Source organism: Enhydra lutris, unplaced genomic scaffold, assembly GCF_002288905.1.
Source record: "Enhydra lutris kenyoni isolate GAN:26980312 unplaced genomic scaffold, ASM228890v2 scaffoldscaffold58, whole genome shotgun sequence".
Classification (NCBI taxonomy): Eukaryota; Metazoa; Chordata; class Mammalia; order Carnivora; family Mustelidae; genus Enhydra; species Enhydra lutris.
The window spans coordinates 518,699-546,107 of record NW_019154142.1 but is presented as its reverse complement, the minus strand read 5'-3'; the positions used below and the strand labels follow the sequence as shown (position 1 = coordinate 546,107).

General features: G+C 40.1%; 2 protein-coding genes across 2 annotated transcripts in view; one reads left to right on the top strand and one right to left on the bottom strand.

Annotated features, from left to right (window-relative positions):
- Positions 1-27,409, top strand: part of LOC111158216 (5'-nucleotidase domain containing 1) — a 135,290-nt gene that overhangs the window by 7,133 nt on the left and 100,748 nt on the right. The window contains exons 3-6 of the mRNA XM_022520133.1: positions 15-86; positions 2,284-2,390; positions 7,424-7,503; positions 8,953-9,037. Of these exons, the coding sequence (XP_022375841.1) occupies positions 15-86; positions 2,284-2,390; positions 7,424-7,503; positions 8,953-9,037 (344 nt within the window). The remainder of the gene's footprint in view (positions 1-14; positions 87-2,283; positions 2,391-7,423; positions 7,504-8,952; positions 9,038-27,409) is intronic.
- On the bottom strand, positions 11,097-17,899 carry LOC111158215 (collagen type X alpha 1 chain). The gene is made up of 2 exons (XM_022520132.1): positions 17,746-17,899; positions 11,097-12,967 (listed from the first exon to the last, which is right to left on the bottom strand). Exons 1-2 carry the CDS (start codon positions 17,897-17,899, stop codon positions 11,097-11,099), a joined length of 2,025 nt encoding a protein of 674 aa, XP_022375840.1.

The following is a 27,409-nucleotide window of genomic DNA, read 5'->3' as shown; positions in this document are numbered from 1 at the left end:
CTTTTCTGTTTTAGTTGCAAGGGCTTGGCATTGGATCTGGAAGATGGGAATTTCATTAAACTTGCAGATAATGGCACTGTGCTCAGGTAATAAAATTTAGCTGTGAAGTCAGAACTTTTTTTCCGGGACACTTTATACAGCATTTGATCGTTAAGGTACGGATTAAATAAGGTTATTATTTTTACCAATCAGATGATAGATCGTGTGCCTATGTTTCTTTGTATGAATTGTTTGAACGATTTAAATACAGTTCTGATAGCATTGGACTTAAAAGTCTAGCTCTTAAATTTAGCTCACCAGAAATATTTGTAGGAACTCCAGTAGAATTTTAATAATTTGCTTCATCTCATTGCCCACGCCTCCTGCAAAAGAGTCTGGGGATTATGTTGTGTTAGATAAGTACATAGTTGCCTGGAACTATGATTCTTTTTATTTTTATTTATTTATTTATTTATTTATTTTTAAGATTTTATTTATTTATTTGACAGGCAGAGATTACAAGTAGGCAGAGAAGCAGGCAGAGAGAGAGGAGGAAGCAGGCTCCCTGCTGAGCAGAGAGCCCGATGTGGGACTCGATCCCAGGACTCTGAGATCATGACCTGAGCCGAAGGCAGAGGCTTTAACCCACTGAGCCACCCAGGCGCCCCTAGATTTCTTTTTATTAAGGAAAAAGGAGAAAATGGATGTTGGGTAGGGGTTAGTGGTCTATGCACATCTCTCCTCCTCTCTCTGTTTATCCAAATTTGTCTCCTGGGTGCAGGACTGATGTTGTATTTCAGCTCCTTCTGGAAGTTTTTCTAGTCGGTTCCAACCTTCATCGGTCTCCATTTTTCACACTCAGTGCTGACTCCCTCTCCTTCCCTCCCCTCAGTGTGCACGGGGCACTTTGAATATTGAAGAGCAGGACCGGCAGTTGAGAAGCTGCTGCCACCGTTTCTCTGAGCCTTACAGGGGGTGCGAGGGAGCGGGCATCTGTTTCTGCCCCCAAGACCAATAGTAGAGGCAAGTCAACATGGTCACGACTGTGCGATTTGTTATTTATATTAACATGATCAGAGTTGAAGGAAAGAACACTCAGCACAGATTATCCCTGGTACATACTCTTCCTTCTTTTTTTTTTTTTTTTTTAAAGATTTTATTTATTTATTTGACAGAAAGAGATCACAAGTAGACAGAGAGAGAGAGAGAGAAGCAGGCTCCCCGCCGAGCAGAAAGCCCGATGCGGGACTTGATCCCAGGACCCTGAGATCACGACCTGAGCCGAAGGCAGCGGCCCAACCCACTGAGCCACCCAGGCGCCCCCATACTCTTCCTTCTGATACATCATTCTTTCTGCACAGTACAAACTCATACTGTACCTAGACCTTGTCCTAGGGTTCAGATGACTAGAGCTGGTGTGGCCTCACCTCTTATTACTTTGTTATTTGTTTGCACGTTTCTTGCCTTGGGCAACTAGGGCTAGAACTTCTGTACATATGTATACATTTATATGTATGTATGTGTACATACTCCATGCAGTTTTGACCGTGACCTTTAACTCAACCAACAGATTCTTACAGTGTGCTTAGCTGTCATCAGTCTTAGTTCAAAGAATGTAAAGCATTCTACAGTTTGGGTTCTTTCTTTTATTGTTATGTCTGTCTGTCTTCCCTCTCAACGTCCCTCCCCTGAGGTCTGACCCCCTCCAGGCATTTTCCCCTGGATTCACTAGCTCATCTCCCTGATGCCTGCTTTCCTCCAACAGAGCAGATTCCTTGTCTCATCCTATGTTCTACTCCAGATCCCTCCATCTTTACATGCAGCTTTCTAAAGCATTGTCCCCTTATAGAAAGGAGCCCATTTTGATTTTTCCATTTGTTCTCACCCTATTGCTTCCCCCCTCCTTCCCCCATCGGTTCTCCCCGCGGCTGCCACCCAGTCTCTGCTGTTGTTTTCTGATCATTCCAGTTAGACTACCTTTATCCTCAGAGTTAAACAATAACTTCTCAGGAAAGAGTTTTTCTTCCAGAGAAATAGTTTAGATATTATAGGTCCAGAGCAGCTAGCACAGGCCGGACCTTAGAGTGAATTGCTCCTGATCACTTAATTGCCAGTTGGTGGATGAAATGAACAAAGAACTTAAGGAAACGCCTTCTAGAGCCCTAAAGGAGGAAATCATGTAGTTGAAAATGGAAAAAAAGAAAACTGGGTTCATTTTCGGGGGGACCACCCATAGCAAGGCCAGAGGGAGGGGTAATTCAGAGGAGGCATTAATGAGCATTGTACCCCATCTCCCCAAACCAGGGCGAGCCATGGCACGAAGATGATGGCTCCCGAGGTGCTGGCAGAGGAGTATGGCAGGAAGGAGTGGAAGCACTTCATGTCCGATGCGGGAATGGCTTGCCGATCAGGTATGACTCATGTGGATCAGCACCACCATGACCGCTCCTTGGGTCTGGGACCTTGAACCTGCAGCATGAGGACAGGAAGCATGCCATCCTTGCCTCCTGTTGGCCAGGATGCACAAGGGAGCCGCTGTGGGTTGATAGGAATAGGGTGTGTTTTCCACACATGTCTCAAGTCTCTTTGGCATTGATTCTAATTTATTTTAGGTTTTGTTGATTCTCCTTTTACCTTCCCTTGTTCTAGAATAAAAAGACTAGCACCTGGGAATAATACGTTTCTCAGTCGTCTGTATTTTTTTATCAGTTTATTACATGCTCAGTCCTTGCTTTAATTTTTCCATTACCCATTTCTCCTCACATTCATACTACCCACCTTTCTCATTTTCTTGAATACTCTCCTTTACTGCCAGCTCTACTATCTTCTATCTTCCACCTTTATCTTTTCTTTTCCCTTATTTTAAATAATTTCACCCATTTTCCCCCACTGTCTTTAAAGAAATTCACCATGTGTAAACATGAAAAGATTTCTCAGAACGCTTTGTAGACATTGATGTACATAAATTAATAAGGAATGATTAAGACATTATTATAAACACACAGACCTTATTATAATTGTTGGTTTTTCATTTGTTCTAAATTTTTGTGCCATATTCTCTCATACTACACTTTTGAAATGCACTCATCACCTAGCTGGCTCAGTCAGTGGAGCATGTGACTCTTGATCTTGATCTTGGGGTTGTGAGTTCGAATCCCACATTGGGGGTAAAGATTACTTAAAATCCTAAAAAAGAAAAGAAAGGAAAATGTAGTAACCTAAAAATAGTTGGGAGTTACTCCTTATTACAATTAGGTTCGCTGTGTTACATTCATCACCTTTTGAGCGTTTGTATTCTTTTTGTCCTGAGATGAAAATGTCAAGAAATGGGTGCTCTTGGTAACCTAAGTTAAGAGGAAAGCAGGTTTCACATTGGGGATCGAGGTGGAAGGCATTCACACATCTCAAGCCCCAGTGGCTGGTGGAAGTTTAATGGGTGTCTGTAGCCTTTTACTCAGCTAAAAACAGAGAGCGGCCGTTGTCTCTCCAGAAGCAGGCAGTCGTAGATAACTTTTTCCCAGAAAGGTCAGGCGCGGAGCTAAGCGTTTCACTCTGACATCCATTTAGAAACAGTACTTTAAAGAAGTAAAATATTTCTGAGCCAGGAAAAGAACGTTCACCCAGGATGACTGCCGACTGCTCACCACTCTGCCCTCTGGAGAGCGCCCCCTCCTGGAGCCAGCGGCTTCCCTCTGGTCCCCAGTTTACCCAGGAGCGCTCTGAGGAAGAGCTTGAATTTATCTCCTCTTACTTGGGATGGTTAGGGAGGTGTTTGCCGTTTATGTGCTCAGTGGTCAGGCAGTGGTGACACATCACAAAGGCCTATTGTTTCTGCCAGATAATAAGCGAAAGCTCGATGCCTTCAAAAAGCAATACTATTGGGGCGCCTGGGTGGCTCAGACGGTTAAAGCCTCTGCCTTCGGCTCAGGTCATGATCTCAGGGTCCTGGGATCGAGCCCCGCATCGGGCTCTCTGCTCGGCGGGGAGCCTGCTTCCCCTCTCTCTCTGCCTGCCTCTCTGCCTACTTGTGATCTCTGTCTGTTAAGTGAATAAATAAAATCTTTTAAAAAAAAAAAAAAAAAAAAAAGCAATACTATTTTTTTTAATCTAGAGACATAGAAAAGAAGAAAAAAAAATGGCCTGTGATTCCACAACCCAGTTAAACTTTGTTTACATTAAAAAATATAATGTGAGCATATGTTTAGGAAATTTAAATATTATTGAAAAGAATAAAATGAGGAGTTAATTATCTCCAACCCCTGTTGCCCTCCAGAATCCCCTTTCCTTAAAGCTTATTTCTCAAAAGTCCACGAAAGGGATCATACATTTCCTGCAGGGTGCTCCTTTAACTGACATCCTCGAGATTCTGTCACTGTAGCACACACAGAGCCACCTCATTCTGTGAAAGGCTGGTGTTGCCTGCCGTCCGGTGTCATCCATCAGCCTGTTCATAGTGCACGTTTGCATTGTGTCTGGTGTTTGGCCCTTACAAACCTGCAGTAATGTTTGCACACACAGACAGTTTGCTCTTTTGTAAGTTCCCAGAAGTGCGCTAAGGATATAGAGGTTTAAAAATTTTAGGGCAACCCTCTAGGTCCCCTCCCTCTTTGGGAGCTTTGTACTGTCCCTCAATAAACTTTGCTGCCTCCCAAAATAACATAAAATAAAATAAAATTTTGATCAGTAAGGCCAAATAAGGGCCTTTATTTAAGGAGAGCATTGTAAAGTGCATTCCCTACCAGTACATGTAGGGAATTTAAAGCACTGATGGGCAGAGACACTTAATGACAGTTTATTTGACGATCCCTTTGCAGGTTGTTGTGTTGTCAGGAGTGTGGTTTTCTTTACCAGACAGTCTGCAGAGAGCAAGTCCTTTTGATCTTCTCCCCCTTAAACTGGTAGATTATTCAGAAACAACTTACTATAGCGGAAAGCACGGGGCAGGTAGAGCCAGGTCGTCCTGGATCATACTGACTCTGGTCCTTGCCGGGCAAAGTGATCTGGTCAGTTACTAAGCCACTCTTAGCATCACTTGGCTCAACTTTCAGTGAAGATGGTATCACTCATCGGCACAAGTGAGAACATTGTGCTATCATAAATTGTTCTTTTGCCCTCAGTCATTCATGCGCCTCTGGTCTGTGACCAGCGAGAGCAGGCAGTCTGTAAAGTACGTAGTGTCGGCAATGGCTTCTTGGGGAATGAGTTCTCAGTGGGCAAAGCTTAAGGATCTTAAGACTTGTTAGAGGCCTATTTTCTTGAACTGAGCTCACTAATCCCTTCATTGCCAGTGAGTTCTCTGCTCATTAGAAGGGGCGAGAAGCAAAGCTTTCATGGGGTACAGTCTTGGAGTTTTAGTGGAAGAAGAGGCATCAAGAGCAGCCTGGCCCAGTTCATAGGTCAGGACTAAAGAAGTCTCGCTGTGTCCACACAGCGGTCATCCAGCCCACATTTTACAGTCCAGTGACTCAGCCCCCTTGGCTTCTCGGAGGGAGTCTTATTAAACCCCTGAGTTCTTTGATTAGATCCCATGCAAGACTCAGGATCAGTATTTTAACTCTAACTGAATTTTGTCTGTTAATGGCCACAGAGGAAGGGGAAAGCAAGGGCACGTAACTGGCATGACGACAGATCTCCTGCTGCCACAGCGCCCGGAGCAGCTGGTGACGCTGGTGTCACAGGCCAGGAGATTAGATCAAGTGCAGGTCTGTGGACCATGGGAAGCGGTGCCCACCACCCTAGTCTCGGGAGCCCTGGAGTGTTGTGTGGCCTTACAGTACAGCAGAGTGTGGGCAGAAAAGCGCATGGGCTGTGATCTCCCTTTTCCTCCTGATGCCTGGTTCCTCACACCAGCAGAGCCATCCTGACCTTTCTGAGGAATAAACAGTAATCTAAGATGTTCTACCAATAATTTCAGCTGTAAGAGTAAAAACCAGGAAGATATGCCAACCAAACTATTTTTAACTGCGGGAAAGGATATGTAAACTCACGTAGCCATTTTGTGAATTAACAGATGGAGAACTTTTGACTTTATTTCTTATACATTCTTAATAATTTGATATGAAGAAGTGAAGGCCATTTAATGACATTTAAAAAGATAGACATCTAGTCCCTGCAGAGGATTTTCTCCTGATTTACCTGTGGCCCTCATTCCAAAAATCCATTCCACTGTTAGATCATTCAGTCATTCAACAAACATTTGTCGAGTCCCTGCAATATGCTGGGTATTGAGCTCAGTGGACGCTAGAGAACAAGACTGCTGTGCTCCATAACTTCATACTTAGCTTACAAATGGGAAGAAGGGAGTACTTAAATCAGGCACTTACAATATTGCATGCAACAGTTATGACCATTGAGGAGATACTTTCTCACATTAAACTACAGTCTGGCTTCACCTTTGGGTCTGTTTGATTCCTCCTTGTACAAGGATTCCCTAGGGATTCTATGACATTGGGATCCCCCCAAAGCAGAGTGGTTGGTCCTGATCCTGGTATACAGGAATGAGATAGTGGAGAGGGTAAGCCGTAGAAGGTAGAAACAGTTGGAGCTGGATTCCACTGGATTTCTGAGAAGCACTGAGAATATCTCCCAGAGTTGTCGATCCAGGGGACAGGAGCCTTCACTGGCCCCTAAACTTGAGGCTCTCCTGCTGGCTTCTGGTTGAGGCTCGCCACATGAGCCACATGGACTCCCCAGGCTTCTGGAGGGACTGAATGACACAGGTGTGCTTGAGGTGGGATGATGCCATTAAGCACAGCAGTGACTGGGCTCAAACATGAGCCAAAGGAACGCAATATGGGTCATCAAGGGTCTGCCCAGGGACAGCAGATTCAAAAGAGACATCTGCACCAAGGAAGGGCTCAAGTTTAATTCTGTCCTAGGGTCAAGCAGAATAAATCAATCTCTCTCTTCCCTGAGATTCTACCGTCCCTGTTCTGTGCACCTGACTTTTTCCCAGATAAGTACACCATATCCTCACATGATGTGATATGTTGTTGTTGTTGTCTATTCCTCTCATCACCCTGGTTGTCCTCACATGAAACTGAAGATGGACCAGCCAGCACAGATATGAGAAGGGCTGTTGTGCAAATGACTTCGTGGTGCTCCAGTGTTAGGCTGATTGTCTTGAAATTCAATGACATTGGTAACATAAATTGTGGCTGTTTTATAATCCATTTCATGGTTAACATATAGTCTAGTTTTCGTTTTTACATAAAATTTTTTTTCATAAGATCCTTGAATTAGGGCTGTCATTTTTTAATTTTCTTATAGCTTAACCCTTCTTTAAAAGATAAAAGACAGTGAACACCTGTACTAGAGCTATTCTGAATTGAAATAGAGGCCCCTCTAAGGAACCAGACCAAAGTCTGGCGTCTCTTCAGCCAAGTTTCTGTGTGTCACATAAATGAGCCATTTGTTCCCAGTGTAAAATTTTGTTCTTTTTTAGGAAAATACTATTTTTATGATAACTACTTTGACCTGCCAGGAGCGCTTCTATGTGCCAGAGTGGTGGACTCTCTAACAAAGGTGAGCAGGGACTCATTTTTCATAAATTACAATAGGTATTCAGTCATAAATCAGAGGACTTAATTATATATGTCTTTTGGGTTGAGATTTTACTCAGTTTCCTCTTTGTGGTTTTGGAAGTGACTGAGGAAGGAAAACAGAATTTGGTCAGATATTTTGGGAAAATTAAATAGCCCTGACCATTTTTCCCCTCAGGGATAATAAACCTCTTCTCCAGCAGGGGGTGCAAATGTCTAAAAAGAAAATACCTCACAGATGGAAAGAATATTTTCTTGGGTTTCATTAGCAGATTTTAAAAAAATAATTAAAGATAATTTTAAAAATCCCACCATCGTTAAGCACTCTAAATAATACAAAATCAAAAAAAATGAGATGAAGTTTTTAAGTTCCTCATTTTGAGCAGTTTGATATGTATAGACTTTGTACTGTTTATGAAGATTGAATAAATTATTGAATATACTTAGGAATATAATTATTATATTACTGAATAAGAATATGATTATTATTATTAGATATATTGAATATACCTGTGAACAGACACCAATTTTATGTCAGAATTACTTTTCAGTTTTGCATATGTTGTCTTTGAACATCATAACGATCATGTTAATAATAGAACATGGATAGTGGTTTTCTTTTGAGCCAGAATTAGTCATGTGTTTGTGAGTTTCCGTTGAGCAATTATTTTATCATGTAGAAGTTATTATTTACATAAGATGGAGTCAGTTTTTCATCCATAGTGACTTCAGGCAAATGTATTAGTCTTCAGATATTCAAGAGTTTAATTAGGTACAAATGTCTAGTAGTTTATCTTTGTTTAGGTAGAAGGACACTGGTTAATAATGGTTCCAAGACGGCAAGGCCTTGTGGGGTTATGTATTTCAATGTAATGTTTATTTGCTTCCTGGTTTAAAAAAAATCTAAATAAAAGTGGTTTATGTTTTGGATTTGGAACCTCCTTCATCTCTCCTGTGGAGATTTTCTACTCTTTTTTATTAAAGTCAGGTAAGTGTGCATTGAATTCTAAAGTAACCAGCTTTTAGGACTTTAGGACTTGGGGCTTCTTAGCCCCATTGATGCCGCGGTACAGAAAGCTATAACACTGTAAATTTACTCCTGTGTCTAAAATATATAATTTTTAGACTTCACACTGAGTAGAAATTTCTATTTTATTTAGGCCATATGAGCCATATTAATATTTAGTTATATGCATGTGTATATATGTATCCGTAGTAGTGATTTTCTTGGAAGATCTTTCTTCTTAAAATCCCATTCCAAGAATGTGTTTTTTCATCTGTTATCTTTTCTAAAATATGAGTCCCATTTTTAGATTATGGCAATATCGTAATTGCCTGCTTTTTTTTTTTTACTGTGCTTAAAAAATTATTACATGTGTTATTACATGTTATTACATTACATGTTAACATTTGGGATTTTTTTTTTTTTCAGCGGAACAATGGTCAAAAAACATTTGATTTTTGGAAGGATATAGTTGCTGGTATACAACACAATTATAAAATGTCAGCTTTTAAGGGTGAGTAATGTGATAGGAGACTTTCTAATCGATGTTTGCTAAATGCTGCGCGGCTTGTGAATTACTTTGAAGTTACCTATTTTGACATGTTCCTCAATCAGGACTTCATTTTATCTAAAATTTTGCTATGAAGTTGGTACTGCTTATATTTTAAGAGGTTCTTTATTCATGTCTGCTCCATGGCTACAATTGCCTGTCCTCTGAGCTCTGCTCTCTCTCCCTGGCCTGCCAGAAGGGGCGTTTTGTGGGTTCCCTGGAATGGAGTTCCAGCTGTGCTGTTTCCTGGCTCGGTGATGAGGATTACTCCCTAGAACCATGGGCGTAGTAGCTATAGACAGGTAGGGAGAATGAGAATTCCATTCTCATTGCTGGAAAACAGGACTGGTTGACTCAGAATGGGGCAGAGTCATGGCCAGGCTGCACATCGGGTCTCACAGCTGCATCTCGGGTAAGGTTATGCGGAGGATCTCTAAGGCATACAGGGATGCTTTGTCATAGGCTACCTCGGGGACTCGAACCAGGCTGCCCTGAGTCACCCAGTGGACTGTTAGATGCTCAAGAACAGTGTTTCTCAGCTTAGAAAAAGGTTGCCTTTGATTGACATAAAATTGCCTGCCTTCCTTTTAATGGTAATTTAAGTAATCAAAATAATCCTAAATATTGTGACTAAAAACATGTCAAGGCAATAACTAGCAACTGCCAAATATTTTTTCAAATTGCATATTTCTCTGCCACCTGCTTCTTTGCTTTCCTGAAGAAATCACTGCTTGGCGAGATTGTCTCACTTTTCTGTGCCTGGTCACCGGCGCCTAGCCCTGGCTGGTAGGTCCCATGTGGTCCTGTGGGTGTCTTTTTGTAGTCCACGGGGAGTGCTGAGGGGTGTGTGCGAATCCCCACCCCAGTAGAGGGGAGTATCCATGACAACTGTAAAGGCCACCCACCACTTTATTGTTTTACCTTAATGAACTTTGTAAAGCGAAAAGCCTCAAAAGAGAATAGTTGAGAATAGCAAATTGCTGCTCTCAAATAAATTCAGCATAAAAATCTGTTGAAGTTATTTTATTGCATTGTAAATAAGGAGTAGGTAAAACATGTCATGCTTTAATAAGTGAGGCACAGCTTAAAAGTTTTAAGCAGCAATATAAAAATACAGTACAGAGCATAAATAAATCACATCTTTTCATTTCTAGCCAGATTTTGAAACCCTTGACATTAGCAATAATTTCACTAAAGTGGGAGGCTCAAGGTCCTTATGGCGATGTTCTGTAAACCCACAAAATCATCATCTGTTAAGACTCAACATGGAATTAAATCAAATTAATCACACTTGTATTAAATAAATAAACTAGGTTAGACACCCATTTCCAAGTTGTGACGGGTATATAGAAAGCTTTTCTGGAGTCACAGAAAAATCTGAAAAGATTCATGGCTAAAGCACCTTGCATTTCAGATTTATTTTAACATCATCTTTTGGCTTTTTATTAGAGTTGTAAGAAGTCTGTGTGCACCTGTACATTTGAATAAATCTTGATGAAGGGGCCATGTAAGCCTTCAAGTAATGCACTATCAGAAAGATCTTAGGGTATACAGTGCCTTTTAAATTTGAGTATTCAAGTATATGATACCCTCTAAATGTTTCCTAGAAGTTCTCCTGGTAATCGGCTGATTAAAAAAAAAAAAAAAGCTGAATTTCCAAAATCAAATTTAACATAATTTAGTGTCACATTTCAGGGTTTCTTTGTGATCATTTAAATTGTTTAGCTTAGTAGGACTTTCAGGGTGGAATGTTTAAGTTCTGAAGGAGTTCACAGAACACTTTAAGGAGCCGCGGGACCGCTGACTAGAAGTTCAGGAGGGCCTCCCCCTGTTGACCGCTGCGGCGCACTTTCGGGGGCAGGGGGGAGAATTGGTTGGTCTGAAAGCTCAAATCTGTATTTGGAAAATCAAAATTAGTCCCATTTTTTTTTTTTGGCCTACCTCCATATGCTTTCTGTGGGGCACGGTGGCGTTGGGGGAACGCCTTCTCAAGCCGATTTACATGAGCTCGGCGGGAGCACGCTCACACAGGGGCCACCAGGAACCCTGAGAAAGAGGAGTGGACGTACTCAGAGGAGTAGAGCCCGCTCGAGCCAGCGTTGGGCAGCTGCAGCCACACCTGGTCGTTCTCCGTGAGATCGAGTACGGCGCTCCCCGAAGCCTGATCTAGGTAGCCTTTGGTGTACTCGTCATAGGTGTACATCACAGGGGCGCCGTTCTTATACAGGCCCACCCACACGTGGGTCCCTTTCACATGCACGTGGTAGGAGAAATAGTACGTCCCTGGTACGCTGCAGGTAAAGATGCCAGTTCTGGGGTCGTAATGCTGTTGCCTGTTGTACAAAATCTTATCAAATGGGATGGGAATACCTACAGCTGGGTAAGCTTTGGAGAGAATAACAGTGAAAGCAGACATCGGCATTCCCGTCACTCCCTGGTTGGCACTAACAAAAGGCCTTTGGCCTGCCTTTATGAAGCCCTCAGGTGGGGCTGCTTGGCCTGGGGGGCCTGGGGGGCCCGGGGGACCTGGGAGGCCAGGCTCTCCAGTGTGGCCTCTCGGACCTGGAGGCCCTGGTGGCCCAGTGGGACCATTGAGCCCCTTAGTTGCTACGCCCGCTGGGCCAGGAGGACCTGGAGTTCCCGGATCCCCTTTAGATCCAGGGAATCCTGGAATGCCCGGTGGCCCAATGGGGCCTCTGGTTCCTGGTATTCCAGGGGCCCCTCTTGGCCCAGTCTCACCATTGTGTCCAGGCATTCCCTTAGCTCCTGCTGGGCCCACAGGGCCTGGGAGACCAGGAGGTCCCCGAACTCCAGAATCCCCTTTTGGGCCTGGTAACCCTTGGTTTCCCTTAGGACCACTGCTGCCTGGTTCTCCTGGGTACCCTGGTTTTCCATCTAACCCAGAGGAACCCCTTTCTCCCTTAGTCCCAGGGTGTCCTACAGGCCCCACTGGCCCCATCTCACCTTTAGGACCGGGAATCCCTTGGTTGCCTGGCATGCCTTTTGGTCCTTGGGGTCCCATATTTCCAGGGGGTCCAGTTAGACCTGGTTCCCCGGGATGACCTGCTGGCCCTTGTTCCCCTTTAGCACCTGGACTTCCTGGAAGGCCAATGGGACCTCTTTGTCCCTTCAGGCCTGGCAACCCTGGTTTCCCTAAGCCACGAGCCCCTGGGGGCCCAGCTAGTCCTGGAGCCCCAGGGTGACCTTTTGTCCCAGGAACCCCTGGCTGGCCTGGGGCTCCAGTAGCTCCTGGCTTTCCAGTGCCTTCGGGTCCTCGTTCCCCAGGAGGACCTTGGGGGCCTGGTGGGCCAGCTGGTCCCCTCTCTCCTGGAAAACCCCGATCGCCTTTGGCACCTGGTTGTCCTGGAAACCCATTTTCACCTCTTTTTCCCACTCCAGGAAGGCCAGGTGGTCCCATGGGACCCTGAGGGCCTGGAAGACCCCTCTCACCGGGGCGTCCAGGAGCACCGTATCCTGCTTCCCCTTTCTGTCCATGCACACCAGGTGCTCCCGGTGTGCCCTTTTCTCCAGGAAAGCCCCTGGGTCCCGGGGCTCCTGCAGGTCCTTGTTGTCCGGGTTTTCCTCTCACAGTCATTCCAGCTGGGCCGGGGATTCCGGGTGGCCCTGGTGGGCCCCGTGGTCCTGGTAAACCAGCTGGTCCCATATCTCCTTTTGGTCCAGATGGTCCTTTCTCCCCTGGTTTTCCTGGGAGTCCTGGCAAACCCGGCTTCCCAGTGGCCGATGGTCCCGGTGGTCCGGGCAACCCTGGCTCTCCTTGGGGTCCGGGACTTCCGTGTCCTGGTTTTCCTGGTGGTCCAGATGGGCCTGGGTGCCCTCGAGGTCCAGCGGGGCCTGGTGGGCCAGGAATACCTTGCTCTCCTCTTACAGATACACCTAAGAAACATGCCCGAGAGATGGTTAGTGATGACCTCGCACTGTCGGTCAGTCCATTTTGGCAGACTGTGATTTCGGATAATACATTTTATATTGTATTTAAAAACAATGCCAGAGAGGATGGTTCATAAGACCATGGCTACCCTAATACTTTCATTACATCCTCATTATCCAGGAAAATAAATTGGGGTTGAAGAATTCATCTAGAATAAGAGTACAGTGAGGTATTTACCCCATTTATTTTGGGAAAGTCATCTACCTCGAGAGGAAAGGGGAAAAAAGGTATTTGATAGAAAGGAAGAAAAAGACAAATGCAGAATAAATGGGAAAGTATTTAAGAACTATGACAGTTTTCTCTCACAAAAGCTGTCCTGTAAGATATCCGGTGAGAAAATCTTCCCCGGCCTACCGAACACAGTCCAAATGTAGGTTGATTTTTTTCACCCTCAGTACATACCGTGAGCTCCTATACCCTCCTTTCATTGACTTAACACTGCAGCAAAGAGAACTGGATCCAGTGGGCAGGGTATATAAAATAGCATTAAAATGCTTATCTAAAGTTTTCTTTGGTTAATGCACATAGTTATTATTGATTTCATAGAGGTATGCGTCCATTTGAACCAGGTACTTCTACTGATACTATGAATTCAGTTCAGAAATGGCTCATTCACTGCCTGTGATGGGAAAAGGGCTCTTGGACCACAGCGTGCGGAGCACAGGACGCATCTTACAAGAGCTTCAGTCATGAAGGGAGTAGAACAAGTGTCCCTGCGATAGGAGGTGTCCAGTGTTTTGGTTTTAGTCATTCAGAGGTGGGGATTAACAGAGCATTGTGGTATTAGGATATGTAATTGGGAAAATACTCTCATATCAGAGGATCTTTAGGCAATAATTATCATAAGCATATAGTATGAAATAGTCTTTTCTTTCTCAGAGAAATTCTTTAATTCCTAGCAAAAATGGCAATAATTACATACGATTTCAAAGTCTATTTGCAGAACTTAAATTAAAATCATTTTGTGTTTAAAAAAAATTTTTTTTTTAAATCATTTTGTGTTTAATAAGTCTTCAAGAAGATGGCTGGAATGCCTGCCTATACTATTTAAATTCTTTTACTGTTGGGAAATGGTTGGTAGTTATGGTAGATTTAGCCAATGGCATAGTTTCTGAATGATTTGGTCAAAACCCTGAGAATGACTTATGGCTGTGACTTTTGAGCCACATGTTTCTTGTACAAAAGTGATTAATTAATATACTTAAACTTTATCTAAATCTTTAATGGCTTTAGAAATCAGAGTGAAGACTAAATTGGAACTAATATTAAATGAATTACAAATTTAAAAAAACAAAAAAAGAATTATAAATTGCCTTTGAAAACATATGCTTATGGGTATGGTTCATATTAACTGTCAATTGTTGGTACATTATAATACTTTAAAAAATCTTTCATATTAACTGGCATGTAAGAAATAGTCAGCCAATAGTAGTTGCTAATATTATTCTCTTGGGTATTCCTCATATTTGAAATACATTTGGTGACAAATGAAATATAAAATACACAGCAGAATCATTAAAATAGATAAGCTAAAATAGGAAAATTATTTTAGACTTGGATATTTATATTTTGTACTAATTAGAGTTACTACATTTCATTTTGTAAATATTTAAATGTATGGAACTTTATTCACTCATGGGTTTTCAGAAAATGACATCAGGAAGAAGACTGTGAGAAAGTTAATTTGTGGAAAAGAACTCTCTCTCTCTATATACACACACACACACACACATATATGTAAATATATATATCTCATTGATAGATTGACTTTATAAAGTATATACATTAAATGTCTATAAAGAGGTGTAATACATTACAAATAGAATAGATGAATAAATAGAAAAAAATAGCACCTTTTTTTTCAAATGCAAACTGTGGGGTTTACTTCAGAATCTTATTCTGAATCTCCTAAAGATCTTATCCATACTAAAAATCATTTAGTCTGGTTGGAAATCTGTTTAACTGTTAAAATAGGGAGGAAAAACAGTCTTACTGAAAATGACTACATAGTGGGGTGCCTGGGTGGCTCAGTCGGTTAAGCATCCAACTCTCGGTCTTGGCTCAGGTCATGATCTCAGGGTCATGAGATCGAGCTCTGTGCTCAGCTTGGAGTCCACTTGGAATTCTTTCCACCTCCTCCACCCGCCCCCCCCCACACTCTCTCTTTTTCAAAAACAAATGAAATGTTAAAAAAAATGAAAACGACTCCATAGACCATCATTTGAGGCTGGAAGTCTGAGGATAGGGTGATCTCAGTCACTTGGAATATTGCCCTCAAAGGTCCTCCACCTCTTGTTGCAAGAAAGAATGAATTCTGTTGTGTCTTTAAGGGATAGCCCCTGTTTGTCGCTTGCCAATGGAAAAAAAAAAAAATGAAAGATTAGGGTGATATCATCCTCAAGGAAAAATTATTACTAGCAAAGAAGTTTCTGAAATGCCCAGAAATTGAAATAGTGGTTGATCGTGTCAGAATATGGCACCCATGGGGCCACAGCTCTGCATTCCTTTGCAGCATAATTTGGTGTGTTTTGGCTGAGCCCTCTTTGAACCTGTGTTGAACAGATGGGCCCAGGAATCACACAGGCACTCTTTGTATTTCTGTTGTCAACCTAATGCTATATGTGTATACATCGTAGACTTTTGTCTTTCTTTTAGTACGTTAGTGCCTGCCAGTGAAGGATGATGTCCTTGAGTTTCCACCTGTATCATCAAGTAGAGACTGTAGTGAATTTAGCAGTTGAAATGCAGCTTCTAAGCTTTTCATTTGTTCGTAAGATACATATTTTCATTTATTTTGCAGAAGTAGGCAAGATAATGCAGTACAGTAAGATGGAAAAACAGAAACATTTTTAACCTTCTACAAGGGGTGCATTTGATTTTTAACTCAAGGCGGTTTCATATGATCTTGGTAAACTACAAAGAGTATGAATTTGTGATTATAGGGATATACCCAGTGATGTATGTCGTAGCATTTCACATGAATTGCCATTCATTGCTTCAAGGAAAGTAGCAGGTTTCTTTTGTAACTTTGCTCTTTCTCGTATTTTATTTGTATTTTGAGACATTCAGGAGTTTTTGTGACACACCTGTGCATTTATTTTTAAACATTAAGCTACCTTTCATGAAATGTTTTAAATTTCATCTTTCTTTTTAAGAAGATAATCCTGTATGTTTACTTTCCTGAACATGGTTGTCTCCAAAAGCGCTATTTGTAAAGTTTATGGCAAATATCCTTAGCATTATTTGCAAGGTGAAATATGTAACTATAATGAAAAAATACTAAGGAAAGGAAACTTGAATCTTAAAATCAGTTCAGATTATGCAGTTAGATTCAGTAGATGTTTTTCAGGTAGTGTGTGCCTGATGTCATTCAGTGGAATTAGTGAATGAGAAACCCTAATAATTGCCCTTCCTTGAGGATCTGTTAGGAGTGTGCATATACATTTTCTCAGTTCTCTTCACAATATCTGAGAAAGCTGAATGGCTGGGGAAAGATTCAAGAACAAAACTAAAACCTATCTAAGGCTAGCCCCCCATACTACCACAGTGTGAGGAAGTAGAGAAGTACCAGTAACACAGCTAATACTTGCATACTTTACAGGTAGTAACTCACTTACACATCCTAACAGCCCTTTGAGATCGCTGCTGCTGCTTTTTTTTAAGAGTGAGGAAACTAAGGCACAGAGAGGGTGAGTAACTTACTTGAGGCCCCACAGTTAGTACACAGCAATTAAGTCTGTGTATTTGACAGCTAACCCATACAAAAATGTATAAATAGGGGGGCCCCTAGGTGGCTCAGTGGGTTAAGCCTCTGCCTTCGGCTCAGGTCATGATCTCAGGGTCCTGGGATCGAGCCCCACATCAGGCTCTGGTCAGCGAGGAGCCTGCTCCCCCCCCCCCCTTTGCCTACTTCTCTGCCTACTTGTGATCTCTCTCTATATATATTCAATTAATAAATAAAATCTTTAAAAAATGTATAAATAGGAAAATTGTTGCCTCATTTGCCTACTAAATTTTGTGGAAAGCATTAGATTTTATTTGGTAATTAAGAACTCAGTTTTGTATATATTGGTGTGTTGGCCGAATTGGTTGTACAAATAAATGATGGTTAAGTATTTAGATACCTAAACCTGTTCCTCTCGGTGTAATTGGCAGTTTTTTCTCATTAAGATTTTAAACTTGATTAATTTGTTTTGGATCCATATTTCTCCCTCATGGTTGGTTATTTGTGCGGAAGCATCAATGGAGGGAAAAGCTTTAAACATAAAAGTTCTTAATTTTCTTCAGGTACATCTTTCTACTCTACTCACTGTGGAAAGGATATTAATGTTCTTGAATAGTCTTGCTTTTTCCATAAATCATTTTGCTTTATTATTTTGGACAAACTCAGGAATTTGAAGATAATTTAACACCAAATAGAGTTAAAAGCATTTTGTTAGGGGCGCCTGGGTGGCTCAGTGGGTTAAAGCCTCTGCCTTCGGCTCAGGTCGTGATCCCAGGGTGCTGGGATCGAGCCCCACATCGGGCTCTCTGCTCTGCAGGGACCCTGCTTCCTCCATTCTCTCTCTCTCTCTGCCTGCCTCTCTGCCTACTTGTGATCTTTGTCTGTCAAAAAAAATTTTTAAAAAAATCTTAAAAAAAAAAGGCATTTTGTTAAAGAGATCATTAAGATTATAGAAAGCAATAACCAGTTAGTTAATACTGCAAAATATATAAAGTTTACCTTTACTCTTTATGGCATAGGGAATGAAGAACTGGGTCTTGGTGTTGGGTGGTGGGCCTTTTATGCCTGTAGGTGTTTGGAATCGCTCAGCATAAAATTCTCCATGAACCAGGTTCAAGAACATTAGCAGCAAAAGGGCTGTTTGTGGCAGCATGTTCTCAGATGGCGTCTGAAAAACAGAAAAGAATCATTTCTTGTTATTGACCTGTTTTATTTGTCTGTAGTTGAACACATGAATTCTTTATTTTGTTAACTACCTTTTTTTACCTTATCCTTTCTGTTTTTAATACATTCCATAAACCAGAATTAGAAATTTTTAGTTATATGAATATATGTCTCAGTTTTTAGTGGAAACCACATTCAAGTAATCCAGTAAAACTGAAGTGATTTTTGAAGAAGAAATACAGAAACTATAATTGGATACCTGTATTAATAATTTAAGATCTTTAACATAAGTTGAAATATCCAGCAGTTTCAAAATAAACTAAGTAGGACATAATTTTACAAATATGGTTTTCTTAGGACTATCTTCTTATAGAGACTAATGTGGATTGAACTTTCTGAGTACACTTTAGTGGAAGGTCACTTTTTTTAAATGACAAAAAAATAAAGAGTTGATTTATCGAGGCCCGTTTCCAAACAAGCTACCATGGAAGTCCACCAGAACATCAAGTCATAGACTCACCTGGGTGCCAGGAATTCCTGAAGATGGTTTCTTGGCAGCTTTCTGAGCCCTCCTGTGGCCAGGTGAGCAGTGCAGAAGGTACCTTCTCCAGAGCTGTCCTGCAGTATTTATACTGTTTCTCCCTTACTTCTTGAGGTTCCCCTGAGTTTAAGCTCCTCCCCTGAGAGGTGGAGAATACTAATTATAGTGGAAAGTTCTATTGGGCAAGCATACAAGATCAGGTTGGGCTCTCTTATTTTCTTATTGAAAAATAAACTCTTTGTCTTCAATATATATTAATAGTTTTAACCATGCAGCATCTTTTTCTGAGTTTTATTTTAGAAGTTATGACTCAGATGTTTAGGTTGGTTCATAATGGGATGATAATACCCCCTTTGTGTTTTTGAAAGCATATTCTTATGTTATTTGGTTGAAAATATTTGGTAGTATATTAAAGTAGGAGAGGAAGTCTTTTTGCAGGGGGTGGGGTGGGGTGTGGATTTAAACCATCCTCTAAGTTCTTCAAATATGACATAAGGCCCTCAATGTGTCCATTAATGTTCCGAAATTTTTATGCAAATAGCTAACTCCAATTCTTAGAAAACTATTAAAATGTAGGTATGTTGTTTTATGTCTTGGGATTTTAATGTAAGTTCTCAGAAGTTAGTAAGAGAAATTTTTAATATGTTAATATCTACTTTAATTTTTATATATTAAATATTTTAGTTTTCAGACAGAGGCAAGATATCCATGAATTTGATAGTAGAGTTAGGAATATAATTACCATAAAGGATTTGGACTCTTTATTTACGACACAACAGTATGTTCAGTAAATAGCTTTAGGTGTTATTGCTTAATTTTGGATTTTACTTTAGAGTGGTAGTATAGATTATAGATGGCAAAAGCCTTAACTGATGATATCATATTGTGTCTATTGAATAAGATGGTTGTGTTCATTTCAGAAGAAAAAAATTCCTCAAACTTTGCTTTCAGCTTTTAAAAAAAGTATCAGTGGTTTACCTTACAATTTCCTTCAGGAATCTTGATTCAGCCCAATTAGAAACATTTTTCCCCCAGAGATGAAAGTAAACCTTATCATTGTCATTTTCAATGCTTAGAATTCTCTTTAACAATATTAGGAGACTCTTAAAAGTCAGTTTTCAGGATCCTAAAAAACATCTAATACAAACAGGAAGTTGGGAGACTAAATTTTGTATCTTATTTAATTTCATTATTTTTAGAGCTAGTGCAATCAACTGTACAAATAAAGTAGGTGAGAAGGAAAATTCCGTAACGGGCATAGATACAACCTTTTAAAAACCTCTGCAGAATTAAAGTAGAATGGTTTCAGGACTGATTGATAACTGATGTAAGTTAGTGTTTGACCACTGGATGAAATAAAGGTTTGTTCTTTTTCTTGTCCCTTTTTCCTGTCCTGAATATAATTTTCTGTATTTTGTTAGACTAAGCCTTTATAGAAATATAAATGGATAGCTCACCTCACTGATTGCCTTTCTCCTAACTCTCCCTTTTAAACCTTCCATTGGTTGCCATGTTTAAAAATCTTTACCATCCTATATGTCTCTATGTAATATTCATTGATAGATATGAAATGTGATTTTTGTATCAGCTCACATGAACAGGATAATTAGAAAATTTATATTCCAATCATTTTCTCATCACTTGGAGCTTTTATAATTATTATATATACTCTGCTATGCCTGTAAGATACTGCAAAGGATTAGTAAGAGAAATGGCTGCCTTCTGTCTACTATGGTTCATTTGGATAAGTTTCTGAAAAAATAGGTTAGGTTACATGGATGCCCTTGAAGCCTAGCCTGTAGAATTTGGGGTTTTTTGTTTCAAATTTGTTTTAAAATGAATTATTACAAGTACATATTCTAGTATTTTTGTATGTATATGTGGGTACACACATACACACACATTTATAATTGAGACTGTTTCCCTGTTAGATTACGTTCACGTGAAGGTACGGAAGATTAATTCTCAGGTCTTTACACTGTGCACCTGTGTAGACCGTTTGTTTGTCTGTGGCTACTCCAGCTATTTCCAGAGCTTCTCACCTCAAATTCTCTAGGTGTCTGTTACACAATGAAAAGGTTGGGTTAGGTTTCCAAGCTCCTCCCAGCTTTAAAATTAGAGCATTCTGTGTTTGAGGTATTTTGCTGTTCCCCATGGTGAGACAGTGGGCTTGGCTCCATTTAGGACTTTTTAGAGACAAAGTCCATACCAGGTGCTCAGATGCCTTCTTTTGGGGATATGTAAATACATGTGGGTATTTGTCAATCTATATACCCCCTTTAACTTTGGAAAATGTGGTGTCTTTATTGGATAAGGCTTGGCCATTCAACCCTTTTTGCAAATAGTATACTTATTTCAGCACAGGGAATCTGACTGCTGTTTGCTTTGTTAGTCACATAAGAAGCACTGTCTCGTCCAAAACAGATTGTAGAATCAGAATATTTGCTAGCCACACCCCACCCAATTGTGTATTTAAAACTATTTTTATTCTGGGAGTTTACTTGTAGCAGTTTGAAGTGACTAGTCTGTGGCTTTCGGATGAAAACCCATTCCACTTAAAACAGAAAGCCATGCGGGGCACCTGGGTGGCTCAGTCGTTAAGTGTCTGCCTTCGGCTCAGGTCATGATCCCAGGATTCTGGGATCGAGCCCCGCATCGGGCTCCCGGCTTGGTGGGAAGCCTGCTTCTCCCTCTCTCACTCCCCCTGCTTGTGTTCCCTCTCTCGCTGTGTCTCTCTGTCAAATAAATAAATACAATATTTAAAAAAAAAACAAACCAGAAAGCCATGCTCTCTCAACTCAGTAACCTAACTGCATTTTTATAATATCAAATATAAATGTTTTTTGCACATCTAGCATTTAGCTGCTCTAAGCTTGCCTGTTCATTTTCACTAGCCAGGGTCAGTGATTAATTCACCGAATATTTTTTTAGTGTCCGGCATGGAGATAAAAAGTGGGTGAATAATGTGCAACCCCCACCCTTCCTGGGTTTGAACAGTGGTCCACAATCATTTTTCCCCAGTCCTGCAGTCCTGGGGGGCATGACACGTTTCCTTTAGTCTTCAAGGTCCAGTGATACAGTGGTAGTTCCGAGATTGCATTGTGAAAAAGCTCTTCAGGTGATTACAGTGGACTCTGAAGTTGGAATATCTTGGTCTGATGGCATTGTTCCATTACCAGTTTCTTAATATTAGCTGCATAGTTTTTAGTCATTTTGTGTCTATACTTTTTAACTTTATTGTGGAAAATTTTAGTTTTCTATAGAAGTAGAGATTAGTTACAGTGAGTGCTTAGGTATCCCTCGCCCAATTCAAACTAATCTCAACTCCCTGACACTCGGTCCTTCTATTCACCATACCTCAAAATGGTGGACAAATAGGGGAGCCTGGGTGGCTCAGTCAAAAGTGTCTGCCTTTGGCCCACGTCATGATCCTGGGGGTCCTAGGATCAAGCCCCATGTCCAAGTCCCTGCTCAGCAGGGAGTCTGCTTCTCCTTTTCCCTTAGTCCCTCCCTTCCTTCCCTGCTCATGTTCTCTCTTTCGTTCTCTCTCACTCTCAAATAAATAAAATCTTTTAAAAAAAATTATGGACAAATAAATATTATCCCAATTTACCTATGAATATTCAGTATACTTCTCCAGAAAATGAGTCATTTTTCTCTAAAACAAAATCTTCATACCTAAAAAATGAACCATTTCTTAGTATTATCAAATCCTTTAGTCCATGTTCAAATTTTCCCAGTTATCTTAATGTACGTACACACGCATGTATGCATAGTATGTAAGTGCATACATATGTACATGTAAGCATATATAGAGATATACCCACATGTGTACAGTGCATGCATATATGTATACATATATGTACATACAGAGTCAAATGTTTTTATTGATTGATTTACTGTTTGTTCAAATTAGGTTCATGAATATTCCCTAACTTATATGTTCCTGTTAATGTTGTTTTCTCTCCATGTCTCTTTATTTCCTTTGCAGTTTATTTATTGAAAAACTAGGTCATCTGTTCTGATCAATATCCCACAATTTGGATTTTGTTGTCACTTAAAATACTTTTCTATACCCTTTATTTCCTGTAGATTGGTAGTTAGATCTAGGGGTTTGATGTCCTTCAGATTTGAGATGCACACACAAATACTTTTTTAGCAAGAAGGCCCTTCATTGCTGGTTGTCTTTCGTGGTGTTGCTAGGCATTAGTCATTACCTAGATTCATTATTTCATTGGAGGTTACAAAATGGTGGTATTTGTTTAAGATTTTTATTTATTTATTCAACAGACAGAGATCACAAGTTGGCAGAGAAGCAGGCAGAGAGAGAGGGGGAAGCAGGCTCCCCGCTGAGCAGAGAGCCCAACACGGGGCTCAATCCCAAGTCCCTGAGATCATGACCTGAGCAGAAGGTAGATGCTTAACCAACTGAACCACCCAGGTGCCCCCCTTGCGTTCAGATTTTAAGGATAATCACCATTTAAAGAAAATGTAGGAAACAGAAAAGAAAAGAACATTTGTACACCATAGAAATATAATGACTGTTAATAGCGGTGTTTCCCCCCTCCCCCCATGACCTTTTTGGAGCTAAAATTCTATCAGTTTTCTTTCATCACCTGACAGCCAAAATAATTGTCACCACTTCTCACGGACTGTGAGTCTGAAAGGTAGGCATGCTACAGTCCTATCCTGTTTTCTGGGTTTTTTTATTGGTTAGGAAACTTGGAAGATGACGTAAGATCCATTTGAAGTGGTAGACCAGGGCCTGGGGTTGCTCAGTAGATGTGAATGATGATGTCCAAGAAGTAAATATCTCTGATGTTACGCTTGATTCTGTCTATCGCGTCAGTCTTCTCAAACGTTTGCCAGACTGTGAGCCTCTACTGCGCGCCAGTTGCCAGGTTAGATGCCGCGAACCGTTACTGATGCTCTTAGTGTCGTGGGGGACACAGATAGCAAACACAGCCTCTTAGGGGTTTTGCTTCCGATTCTTTTAGAATCTAGAATTCACAGATTCTGGTGTGGAAGGAAATCCAGGTTTCGATCATCAAACCATGTTCTCTCATCATACTTCGTACTCGTTTCTGAATGTAACTCCAGGACTGCAGGTCATTTAATCATTAAAACTCCAGTCTGAGCAGGCAGTGCCTGGTACAAAGCATGAGCTTCATAATATTTGTTGGACGAGGGGACTCAGAGCTTTAGGACACCAGATTTCAGTATTTATTGAGTGTGGGCATTTTGCCTCACACTTGTGGGCACCCAGAGGTGGGGCCTTTTGCACATTCCGGTTTGGGTCTGGGTCTTTTCAGTTCACGTCCTACCTTAAAATAACTCTGAGTTTTTGCAAGAGGTCCCAGCATGAACAACTGCTTCCCAAAACAGCTTGCACAAAAGCTTGTAACTGTGGCTGCTGTTCTGTCCAGTGGTTCTGTCCAATGAAGTTAGAATTTCGGAGTCAGAATTTCCCAAAACAGTGTTTCTCATGGTAACCATGACAGGGGTATAGAGTGAAGGGAGGGGTCCAGGACAGAGGCTGAGATGGAGAGAGAGAGAAAAAGGAGGAGAGCCTGGACTCTGGGGAATTTTAAGGGATGTCTTTAAATGTCTCAGAATCTGAATGTTAACACTTTCAGAGCAACTTTTTATATAAGCCTTTGCTTCATTTTCAGAATTTCCTCACTCGTCCATACCCTCTCTCCGTGTGGATACATCAGTTCGTTCAGCTCCTCAGTGTATTAGACATACATTCCATGCCAGGAAATTTAAATGGGCATTTACTGATTCCTTCCCTTCTAAAACTACCAATTTAAAAACAAACAAACAAACTACCTGTTAGCACCTTCTCTTTTGAATGAAAATTCATGACCTGTAAAGGGGGAAACGTTATTATTTAGAAAGAGAATACTAGATGACATTTTAGAACAACTGGTGTTTGTAAGATGAAAAATTTGAGAATCACATTCAGCATCACTAAAAACTGGATTTTAGAGCTGCAATAGACACTCATCTCAAGTTAAGTAGCAGAAACTGATATTTAAATTTTGTCCTTAGCAGCCTTAGACCTTTTTTTTTTTTTAATACCAACTTCACGTTAGTCTTTTAGATAACAGTGAGAGAACTATGGGTTATACCTGTTACTTAGCAAAAGTATATTTGGGCAAAATTAACATTTTCCTATTAAAATCATAGGTAGTAGATCATCCAATTGCTTAATGAACAGTATAACTTCTATTACCAAAAAGTATTTTTCACTATAATTTGTGACTATAATTCAGTTGAAAAAAAGTTTTTTTACCTGTGCTTCAGATGCTCCTCTATCTTGTGGATCAACAAACCCATCCCTGGTTATGTATTTACAAATATTCTTATTTACTAAACCAAGATAAGTTCTATAAAATGGATGTGTGCAATACATTCAAATTTATGTGCAAAACCAGATGCCTTTTAGAGCTGTGAAATCTGTCCGGGAATGTTCAGCTGAATAGCTAACATTTCTTAAGCTCTTACCATGTGCTAGGTACAATTCATGTTTATTTCATTTACTCTTTGTAGCAGCCCATGAAAGAGGTACTGTTATTGTCTCCATCTTTAGACATGAAAAATTGAGGCCCAGAGGAGGTAAGCATCCTAGCCAAGATCACAGGGTAGGTGATGGTAGAGTTACGGTTTTCTTTGGATCTATGTTAAGGGTCTATGAGGAATCCAATGTAATTCTGCATATATGACTATTAAATTCAGAATACTTTGTGGGCTGTTCTTTGTCAAGAATTTGTGTGCAAGTGCTTTCCAAAACATCATCTCCTATTGATGGAAACTGTTTTTCATTAATTCAGCTTAATTCAGATTTTGCTAATTACAAAACAAACTTCAATTAGTGCTAATGGTGCATATCCTGAAGAAATGTCAATATGCTTAATTCATAGCACATCATGGCCTTTTACAATGACTGAAAGGTTTATCAAAAAATTCTCAATGTTTTGGGAGACATTCCACTTCTTACTAATATTTTAATCCTAATAATGGATAAACCATAGTAAAAGTTAAAATTATTTGTTCTGAAAAAATAGATCCTATTTAAGAAAACTTAATGTGGAAATCTCGACTTTGGAGAGTTTGATGATTTGGGGGGAAAAAAGCCTTTTATGAGTTGATTTCTAATTTGACTTCTCATGCTATTTTATCTTAGTAACCTTTGGCCTACTTTTTCAAATGCTAGTATTTCTTTAGGATCAAAATAACTGAACTTTGAGCTAATGATTTATTCCATGTTTAATTCACTCCTTCCCGTTGAATGGAAAATCTGGCACCAGAAACCTTAAATACTTTTAAAATTTAGTATTATCCCGTTTTGAACTAGGACTAGCACACTATCAAAGAATCTTTTTTCCTCTAAATTTATGTAAGTTCAGTATTGTGTATAATATAGAAAGTTGTTTTCCAATGTAACGTTTCATTAGTATAACACCACTTTTTAACATTGAGTTCATAGCAGTTTCATTACTTAGAATTAGTTTTTAGACATAACTTCTAAGTGAAGTTGAATCTGTATTAGATTTTGCAGAACATGGCACTGACTTACAAATGCTAATGAGGTAGATCTAGAATTTCACTTTTGGATCCTCATATTTTTATAGAATTTTATAATTAGCACAAGTTAAAAATGACAGAGGTTTGTCTTTTTTTAAGATTTTATTTATTTGAGAGAGAGAGAGAGAGAAAGAATGTGAGTTGGGGAGGGGCAAAAGAAGAAGAGAGGGGATCTCAAGCAGACTCCTCACTCATTGAGCATGGAGCCTGACATGGGGCTTGATCTCACGACTCTGAGATCATGACCTGAGCCAAAACCAAGAGTTAGAGGCTTAACCGACTAAGCCACCCAGGCGCCCCAGGATTGTTCTTAATTACAACTAAGATCTTAAGAGAACAAGAATAGATACTTAAGTATTTCCCATTTTGCCTCCAGTCCTGCTTTTGGCTTTATTTCCCCTAAACCATAGTTTCTCATATTGGTAAATACTAGTTTATAATTGCTTTTTAAATTTGTAACCATTAGGATTTATAACTGCAGACAAGAAAAGCTTAAAAGCAAAAAAGGCATATTGATCATATATGACAATACATGATAAAATAATGCAGTTACAAAAGATAGATGTATGTAAAAATGCAGATATAATGAGAAAAGAATTATTTGACAAAAAACTCTAGTAAGAATGTAGGGGGGGAATGTAATGAGTTTTGTAGCCTTTGGGAAACAGCTTACCATACTTATTAGCGAATGTGTGTTTTGTGGGTGAAAGCTCTAGTTCTGTTAAGTAACAGTTTGTGGGTAATTAACTTAAAGCTCAAAATTCTGTTATTTGGTATAAATGTTGGTTAAACTCATGTAGATTTTAAGTAATAAAATTATTATGTTTAGGAGTACTTGGGTGGCTCAGTCAGTTAGGCATTGCTGATGCTTGATTTTGGCTTTTGATTTCGGCTCAGGTTATGATCTCGGGGTCCTGAGATCAAGCCCCAAGTGGGGCTCCTTGCACAACAGAGAGACTGTTTGAGATTCTTTTCCCTTTCCCTCTGCCCCTCCCCCTGCTCTCACACATGCACACACCCTCTCTAAAATAAATAAATTGTACAAAATTAAAATTCTAAAAATAATAATAAAATTGTTTCAATGACTCTATTTAAAAGCTGATTTCACAATAATATTGAAAAATATCGTATTTGAAAGCCATCTATTTTTAGATCTTATTTTACCCTTAATATTGATATAAAAATTCTTGAATATTTTAATGCCTATTATATGCTACAGTGTAGCAGTACTGAACTCCTTTTAAAATGCACTTGACTGTGTTAATGCAGTGTTAATAAATTTATCAGAATTTTCAAAAACATCTCAGATGAGTGTAAAGAGCACTACCGTATATATTTTTTTAATTTAGTTTTATTTTTTCAGTGTTC